We start from the raw sequence: 9,036 nt of genomic DNA on the forward strand, positions 1-9,036 counted from the left end.
CAGCACCTGGCACCCCTACTGCTGCACCCTCCCTCTCCTCTCTGGGCCATCGCGCCCGCCCCCGTCCCCACGAGCTCTGTTGTCAGCTCCTGGGCCTGTGCACAGGACACCTGGCCAAGAATCTTCCATAGGGGGCCCAGGGTTTGAGGAACCACCTGCCATGCACTTGGCGCCTGTTCTCTGGGCCCTTGATTCACAGGTGAATAAAATGGCTGGGGTTTCAGCCTCATGGTGGCCTCTGCTCACCAGTGGGGCCATCCCTGCTGGCTGCCTCCCTGTGAGGACCTGCTGCTCTGAGCCTGGAGCTCCTGGAAACCTGCTCTTGGCCGGGGGAGGCTCACACAGGAGGGCCAGGCCTCTGTGGGGGCAGGATCTTCACTGTGATGACTAAAGGTCCAGGGCACTTGTCGCGGACGGGTGATCCAAATAAGCCGCCCTGAGTGCAGCACAGCAGGCCCCAGGGGCTTAGGCTGGAGAAAACGGAGCACCCCTGGCTCGCACCCTCCCCACACCGCACTGTGGGGACGGCTGCAAAGGAAGAGACGGTGGTTGGGCCTTAGGGCTTAGGACGGGTGATGTTTTAATGCCACTTCTGTAATTAGCTCTGCAGCAGCAGGAAGGATGGATGTGTGTGGGGGGAGACCCGGGGTGGTGGTGCAGGCAGGCCACCCTTATAGGATTGGGTTTTAAGGGGCATTCTTGACTGTGCCTGGTCAGTCAGTGTCCCGTGTTGTTGCTGATCATGTGGCAGGAGAGGGAGTCTCCTGCCCCTACGTGGAAGGCAACCACCTGCATTTCTCAGGCCAATTTGCCTGGGGGACCTTCCTCTAGCCAAGCACAGTGGGCCCACTGCCCAGGGCTCCTATGGAGGAGCACATTTCAGTGGGGAACAGATCAGGGCAGGTTTCCGTGGGAACAAAAAGCAAGCTCACACATTTATTTTAAAACCAATCTTGGACTTGCAATCAGACCAGAAGCCTGTCCTGTCCTTTAGCACATAAAAAGCAGTGTTGGGAGCAGCTGAGCCTGGTGGCCTGCTTTGGGGGCCAGGGGCTGTGCCCACGTTCTCCCACACCTCCAACCCCCTTGGGCCAGGATGTGTGCATCGATAGAGTATGGGGACTGCATGGGCAAGGGACTGGAAGAAGGTGACCCACCCCCAAGCAGTCTGAGACAGTCGTGCCGTATTTGGTGTTCTGAGCTAAGGAGGGTGGGCCCGCTGTCTTGCAGGGACCAGGACGAGCAGGGTCTTAGGGCCTGGGAGGGACCCCATTGCTGGCACTGCTCCCTGGGTGGCTGGAAGGGGACAGGATTGAAATAAAGGTGGAAATGTTCAGGATTGACTCTTCCACCCACGTATTTGGCTAGACCCCAGGGGCTTTGCAGAGCGGCAGTCATCTACTCAGCATCCACTCGGGAACCTTGTGACAGATAAGAGCACCAGTCCTGTGGACAGAAGGTTCCAGAAGGCCCAGTCCACTCCTGTCTCATCCCCGGGCATTGTCAGCCCTGATCCAGGGACCAGGAAGGAATTGGACATCAGGCCATGGGCTGTGCTTGTGCTGGGTGCCTTGAGACCCTGACCTGGAGCCATGTGGGGTGGGCAGAGTGTCCACGGAGCCGCACATCACATTTCCTCTGCCTGGGTCCCGGGGCTGCCTGGCCTAGTTCTCCTTGGGCCTCTCCACAGTGAGAAACGTGTCCACAATCGCTGGCTGCCGCTCAGGGTCGCCGAGGTGCTGCTTCTCACGGTTCTGCTCTGCCCTGGTCCGAGTCCAGGATGGGGACCGCAGACAGCCGGCCCGGGGCAGTGGGTGCAGGCCTGGTGGGAACACGGGTAGGGTCAGCATGGCCTGGGGTCCTGCGTCTCTCCTGTAGATACCAGGCTGGCCCTGTGTGCTTCCCAACACAGTGTTGGCCACACAAGGGGTCCCCAGGCACTTATTTAATGTGAGTGCCAGCAACGAGGACGTGTGGGTATGAACCCCCCACCCTGGGCCCGCCTGCATGTGGTTTGAGCAGGGAGAGAGGAATGTCCCTGGTCCCACTCACCCCACTGGCTGCCTTGCCGTTTCTGAGGCTTTTGGGGTCTTGGGCCCAGGACAGCGCTTCCTTGGGAACCAAAGTGGGCACCACGCCAGGCTGCGCTGAGGTGGGGCCAGGTTGGTGAATGGCACCTCCTCTGTGTTCAGCTTAACTTGTGACTTTTTTAGATTGTTTTTTTAATCCTCGCCTGAGGACATGCTCATTCATTTTAGAGGGAAAGGGAGAGAGAGAAACATTGATCAGCTGTCTCTCCCACCCGCCCCAACCAGGCTGGGGATCGAACTCGCAACCTAGGTATGTGCCCTGATCAGGAAGGAAACGGTGACCCTTCGGTGTGCTGGACGGTGCTCCAGGCAACTGAGCTCCAGCCGACGGGGCTTAACTAGTGAGCCATTTAGTAAATGCTTCCTTCAGTGGGTCTGTGCCTTTGGCCTTTGGTGGTGTTTGAAAAGCAGAACTGAGGAGGGGTAGCAGGAACAGGAGGCACATAGATATGTAGAAGGCAGAAATGTTGAATAAAATGGTGCTGTGGTGGCAAATACTTAAACACAATCGAGATAAACTTATTTTTAAAAACGGATTTCGGGGAGCAGTGTTTAGTGGTCTCGGGCCCCAGGGCCTCCCCCAATGCCCATCGTGTGCCAGTGCCAGTGCCAGCCTCACCTGCTGGTGATTCACCCGTCAGGTTCTCATCATCGGAGTCAGCAAAGACCTCGGCCAGTTCCTGGTCGGACATGTCGGTCAGCTCGGTGAGGTCCAGGAGGTCAAAGTGCACCTCGAGGGAGGACACACTGCTGAGTGGCTCTGGGGGCAGGGGGCGTGTCACTGCGCAGTCATCCGTGGGGCCCCCTGCCCCCACGAGGCCCAGGGGAGACCCAGAGCTCTGGGTAAAGCCCAGCACGGCCCCCAACTCTGCTCCCCACACTCAGGACCAAACGCCTTCTGGGGAGCCCCACTTATAGATGGTACAGCTGAGGTCCAGCGAGCCAAAAGCTTGAAAAGCTCAGTGCTCGCCACACTGGGGAGTGTTTGGACAGGATGCGGCCCCTGGTCCCCACTCCCCGTGGGCCACAGGTCCCCATGGAACGTGCCAGGCAGCTCCCCTGTACTTACGCCTCCGTTCTGTGACCTGCAGGAGCCCTGGGGCCGGTATTGGGATTCCCACCTCCTCCTGCTCGGCCACAGGCAAGTGGCCGCTGTCCCCTGTCCCAAGGGCCGGGGCATCCAGGGCAGCCAGTGGCACCTCGATCTCCTTAACTATTTCTGCAAAAGACAGAATGCTTTACCCGCAGGACACAGGCAGGAGGACTTGAGAAGTTGCCTCATGGGTGCTGGGCAGTGAGCAGGGTGCTCAGGGTAGCCTTGGGCCAGGACCCCAGACGAGGTGGGGGCTTCTCTGAGGAGGCTCCTTGTTTTCCATATTTAAGTTTGTTGTGAGGTGAGGGCAGGAGGCCCCTTGAGGGCGGTGCTTGGTGGAGGTGGGACCACAGGAACCCAGGCTCCCACACGTCCCCTGGGACCCCACAGCCGAGCAAGTAGACTCCAGGGACCGACCCGGGGGCCCCCAGCAAGGCTCTGCGATGTCTCGGGTGGATGCCAGAGTCAGAGTGGATGAAGCTCCAGGAGCAGCTGCCGCCGTCGCGACGAGGGGCCCCGCTGGGGCTCTCGGTGCCAACAGCTGCCTGTGAGGGTGGGCCTGTCCTCCCCACTGTGGTCAGCAGCCTGGACGCCACCATGTGGGACATGTGGGTCTGGAGGGTCCCGGCTTACAGCTGCAGAGCTGGGCGGTGCGCCTGGCCTCGGGACGGGCACCACCTGCCCTGGATGGGGCTGAGGGAAGGTGTGCCTGCTGCCCGCGGGCGGCCTGCCCAGCTCGGCACCCTACTGCCCTCACGTGGGCCGGCCAGGCTGGACAGGCTCGAGATCCGGTTTCTACCTCTGGTGCATCAGGAGTGTGGCTTCTGAGCATCCTTAGAGGGTAGAGTTACACCCACCCCTGTCTTGGCCCCCACAGCCTGGCAAGGACACCTTCCCGCCCAGAGGCCACGAGAGATGAGATTCGGACCCTGCTCTGTGCTGGGGGTGCTGGGCCAAGGAAGCCCTTGGGGGCCTTGGTCTGCAGGACACTTTGCTTTGTGTCCTCATGGGGAGGGTGGCACCGGGGGTAAGTGTCCTGGGGCCTGTCACACTGAGACACTTCCACACCTGACCTGTGGGGGTGACCGGGCTGAAGCCTCTGGGGTGATAACTAGTGACAATGCCTCTCGGTTTTCAGACTTGCTCTGTGCCAGGCACTGCCCAGTGCTCTGTTCTCTGGACGTCACAACCAGCCATGAGGGCGGAGCGCTGGGCGTTGTGCTTTAGAGAGTGGCTCAGCTCCCTGCAGGCACCACACAGGGGACCATGGAGTCTGAGCTCTCGGCCTCCATTCCCAGGTCATGGTGCAGGGCTGGGAGCAGGGGCAGAGGAGGGAGGAGACCCCTGCCTGTGCCCGCAGGGAAGCTGGAATATGTTTCCTGGGCCCTCCCCAGGCGGAAGCGGACTTGAACGATGGAAGGATAGAGGCAGGGGTCTGCTCACAGCTGCCCTGTCCCTCGGTTGCTGGGTGGGGCCCTTCTCTAGCAAGAAAGCATCCATTCATTCATTCTTCAACCCAACAAAGGTTTCCTGAGTGCACACTCTGTGCCAGGCCATAGCATGAACCAAGTGGGTGGTCCCACCCTCGAGGACGGGCAGTTCTCCTGTTGGGGGCAGGGGTCTGAAGGTGGGCGGGAGCTGCGTCACATCTGAGGGGACAGGGCGAGGCCCAGGGGACGGGTGGGGTACATCCCGTAGATGCTGACTGCTACTCCGAGGGAGCGAGCGGTGCAGTGCTGGAGGGTCTGTGCTGAGAGGGGCACCCGCTAGTTGCACCTTTAAGGGACGCAGTCCAGGTGGGAAGGATGAAGACCACAGGGGCTGAGATGGGGGCTGGGGGGACCCAGCAGGACCTCAGCCAAAGAGCACACTCCTGGCCCATCTAGCGGGGAAGTGGGACTGGGAGCGTCCACGTGCCTCTTTACAGACAGAGGGAGGCAGGAGCCTCGGACAGCCCCTGGGACAGACTCCACAAGCACCGTGGCCTGTGGCACTGACCGTAAGAAGCACGTTTTACAAAATTCCAACATCCCAGAAACAGCAAAGCGTCTGTGTGCTGTAGAGTCAACGGCATATGGTGTGTGTCTGGTCTTCTGAGTCATGTCATTGCCTTTTGGCAGTGCCTGGTCTCTGTAAATCCTGGTTCCCTGGTCTGTCCCAAAGCTGTGGGGGAAGAAGATGTAGCTTCTGCCATCAAGGACACTGGTCCTGGGCTAGAAGAATGTGAGGGGAAGGGAGATGAAGAGTCAGTGTGCCACTGCAGATGCCAGGGACAGAGCAGCCCAGGAAGGTCAGGGCTGATCTTGTCAGGTAAAGCAGGTGGCCATGATGCAAAAACAGTCCAGCTGTTAAATGCGGAGTCACCGCACAGTCCAGCCATTCCACTCCGACGCTTAAACCCAAGAGAACCAAAAGCACATGTGCACACAAACACTTGAACGCAAATGTTCACAGCAGCACTGAGCGTCACAAAAGGCAAAAGTGAAAGCAAACGCAAATGTCCATCAGTGGCTGACGGATACACAGAACGGGGTCCATCCATCACTGGATACTACTCAGCCACAGAAGGGAACGGCGCTCTGACACCGGCTATAACGTGGATGAACCTTGAAAACACGGTGAGTGCAAGAAGCCAGACACAAAAAGGCCACATGTTATGGCACCATTTATGCAGATGTCCAGAACAGGCAAATCCATAGAGTAGAAAAGTAAATCAGAGAAGACACAGAGTAGATTGGTGGGTGGGGTGTGTATGGAATGTGGAGTAACTGCTGACGTGTACAGGGTTTCTTTCCTGAAAAGCTAAAATTAGACGCTGGTGATGGTTGTACAACTTTGTGAATACAGATGCTCCCTAACTTATGATGGGGTTATACCTTGATAAACTTGTCGTAAGTTGAAAATATTTTAAGTGTCCCTAGCCAGTGTGGCTCATTGGGTAGAGCATCAGCCTGTAGACTGAAGGGTCCTGGGTTTGATTCTGGTCAGGGGCATGTACCTCAGTTGCAGGCTCCTGGCCCTGGTCAGGGGCATGTGGGAGGCAACCAATTGATGTGTCTCTCTCACATGGGTGATTCTCTCCTACCTTCCACTCTCTCTAAAAATCAATGGAAAAAATATCCTCGGGTGAGGATTAAAAAAGAAAAGAAAGTATTGTAATTAAAAAATGCATTTAAGACTCCTCATGTACTGAACATCGTAGCTTAGTCCAGACACCTCAAATGTGCTCAGAAGACCACGTACATTAGCCCACAGCTGCCCAGCACCACAAGAGACAGTAGCGTTCGCTAGTCTGGAAAAGACCAAAACTGAACATTCAAAGTACAGTTTCCACTGGATGCTTATCACTGATTGTCATCGTAAAGTAAAAAAATCATTAAGTTGAACCATCTTAAGTTCAACTTAAGTACTAACAATACTAAATTGGAAACTGTAAAAGGCTGAATTTTAGGACATGGGACTTATATCTCAATTTTTGAAATCATCAGTGGAAATAAAGGTGATTTTTGGCTGGCATTAAAGGGCAAAGCCAGGATGACTTAGGACATGAACCATATGCTGTACACCTACTTACTATGTGCCAGGCACCTGGCTCAGAGGCTGAGACTGGGTGTGAGCTCCAGGATCTGGGCTTGCCCTCGTGCACGGTAGGTGCACCATAAATGTTTGTGGAATGACTGAGCCCAAAAACCCATATATATATATGTCTAAGCGACCATTACGACCAGTTGACTGAATGACCAGTTGACCAGTCGCTATGACATGCACTGACCACCAGGGGGCAGATGCTCAATGCAGGGGCTGCCCCCTGGTGGTCAGGGCCCTCCCACAGCCATCCTCCTGCAGCTGGCCAACCTCCCATGGTCTCTCCCCCCAGGACTGGACGAGATGGCCCCGATCGCAGGCCAGGCTGAGCGACCCCATCTGTGCACGAATTCATGCACCGGCCTCTAGTAGTTAACAAGAGGCTCTCTGATCGATCAGTCTGATCTCTGGAGGACAAAGGGACACATGTCTCACAGGTCAGACCCCCTGCTCTTCCTGGGGCACAGCAGAGCAGGGAGCGCCCTGGCAGGCGTGGGCAAGGTGGTTGGCAGCCTGATGGAGCCACATGCGGGGGTCAAGCCAGCCAGGGCTGAGGCCAGCAGGTGTTTCTGATGCCCAGGACACTCCCTGTGGGGAGACTGAAGTTGGGGTGCCACAGTCTGCCCCCTCCCCCAGGGCTGACTGCTAATGTGAGTAGAGTGGATAGGGTTACTGTGTGCTATGCCGCTGACCTATTTTCAGCACGATTGTGCTGAGAACGGCCGAAATTTCAAGTCCCCTTCTGTGTGTCCAGGGCCTTGCCCCAGCATCAACGAGGAGGCCCTCTGCGCGCACCCACGAGCAAACGCAGTAATGAAATGAATAAATGAATGTCATAAAGAAGGCCGCAGCGAGGGAGAGATGTCACAGAAGTGGGGCACCCGCACCCTATTTCCCCAGCCCTGGTCCCTAGACTCAGCGCCCCTCCTCCTCACCCCGTCCAGGCTCAGCCTCTCTCTCCCTGTGGGTGGGCTAGTTTTCCAGAGTCAACAGTTGAGGTCCTTCAAGAAGTACACTACCCACCACAGCCCCTAATCTTTTCAACTCTGGATCTGCACTCTTGGATGACTCAGATATTCATTCATTTTAAGTCCATGATGAGATCTGAGTGATGCTCTATAAACACCTTATCTTTTCGAGATAATTGCAGAGACAATTGTGGGTGAAATAATGTGTCTGGATTTGCAACCAATGACTGCTGAAGGGAGGGGCTTGGTGGGGTCTGGGTGAGCAGCAGGAGGTGGCAGGCAGGGCTTTCCCACAGTTTTCTCTCCCTTTGTGTGTGCTCTGCACTCTCCAAAGTAAAGTTTACAAAAGTTAGTGAACAGAGAGGATGACAGTCACAGCACCCACATGTGACCTACCTGGTGAGACCCCACGGAGTGGACACACCAGCCGCGTGCAGTCAGCCCAGCCCCCCGGCACAGAACAGGCCCCGAAAAAACGTCTGTGCACCGATGACTTAATCTTGGGCTTCCAGTAACTGAGACTCCAAGACTGAAGGGTGGCCAGGCTCCTCTGCCCCCGCCCCGCAGGCCGGGCGGCTCTGCTCTCAAGCTGCCACTGGGAAGTGTGTGTGTGGGGGGGGGGGGGGGGTGAGGCTGTCAGTTGTGAGAAAAGGCTGGATCCCTCCCATAAGTGACAAAACAAAGGAACCCGGCACCGCGAGCCCCTGGTGTGCGGTGCTGGCAGGGAGGGTAACGGTCCAGGCCACCCTCTGGCATGAACCTGCCCAACAAGGGCTGCAGACAAGCACGGACCCACGGCTCCGGGACACTTCCGGGGCCAGCAGTTTGGTTCCAGGGGAGGCCGCTTGCGCCGCGGGGGACCCCCAGCGGGTCCCTGTGTGGTCAGGGAGGGGCCCCTGGGATGGGACCTCCAGGAAACGGATGCACCCCGGCCTGGTCAGGCGGGCTGGAGCCCTGCGTTTGCATCCTGGCTCCCAGTCGGGTGAACGGCACCCACAAATCCTTTCTGAACGGGCTTGGGTGGGGGTTCCCACAGTTTTCCTCTCATTCCGTCAGAATAGCGGACCGGCTGGAGGAGGGTCTCTCCGTGCACACCTGCCCACCCAGACGCGTGGTCCCTGGGGCTCGCCCAGCCCCCTCCCTCCCCCCCCCCCCGCCCCGGGGAAGACCTCTCCCAAGAATGACTCAAGAAAAAATGGAGGGATTATTTCGAATCTGTTTTCTTTTGTTTGTTTGATTTTTTTTTTTTCTTTCTATCATAAAGTCGAAGGGTCCCAATTTTTTTTTTTTTTTTATTTTA

The 9,036-nt window shown here is 57.1% G+C and overlaps 1 protein-coding gene across 1 annotated transcript; it reads right to left on the reverse strand.

Annotated features, from left to right (window-relative positions):
• Nucleotides 1-629: 629 nt before the first annotated feature.
• DBNDD1 (dysbindin domain containing 1) lies at nucleotides 630-5,561 on the reverse strand. The gene is made up of 4 exons (XM_023747002.1): nucleotides 5,182-5,561; nucleotides 3,160-3,309; nucleotides 2,710-2,850; nucleotides 630-1,822 (listed from the first exon to the last, which is right to left on the reverse strand). The coding sequence occupies exons 1-4, from the start codon at nucleotides 5,255-5,257 to the stop codon at nucleotides 1,665-1,667; spliced, it is 525 nt and encodes a 174-aa protein (XP_023602770.1). The 5' UTR covers nucleotides 5,258-5,561; the 3' UTR covers nucleotides 630-1,664.
• Between the last annotated feature and the right edge of the window lie 3,475 nt (nucleotides 5,562-9,036).

The sequence above is a fragment of the Myotis lucifugus genome, unplaced genomic scaffold (assembly GCF_000147115.1).
Source record: "Myotis lucifugus unplaced genomic scaffold, Myoluc2.0 scaffold_778, whole genome shotgun sequence".
NCBI classification, from domain to species: Eukaryota; Metazoa; Chordata; class Mammalia; order Chiroptera; family Vespertilionidae; genus Myotis; species Myotis lucifugus.

Bases quoted from the DNA above. Each gene is read 5' to 3' on its own strand.
- DBNDD1 (XM_023747002.1), bottom strand. From the start codon at position 5,257: ATGCCGTTGACTCTACAGCACACAGACGCTTTGCTGTTTCTGGGATGT. The intron at 2,851-3,159 runs GTAAGTACAGGG...CCCTGCCCCCAG, and splicing joins GCAGGTCACAGAACGGAGGC to AGCCACTCAGCAGTGTGTCC. The intron at 1,823-2,709 runs GTGAGGCTGGCA...TGTTCCCACCAG, and splicing joins GACGGGTGAATCACCAGCAG to GCCTGCACCCACTGCCCCGG.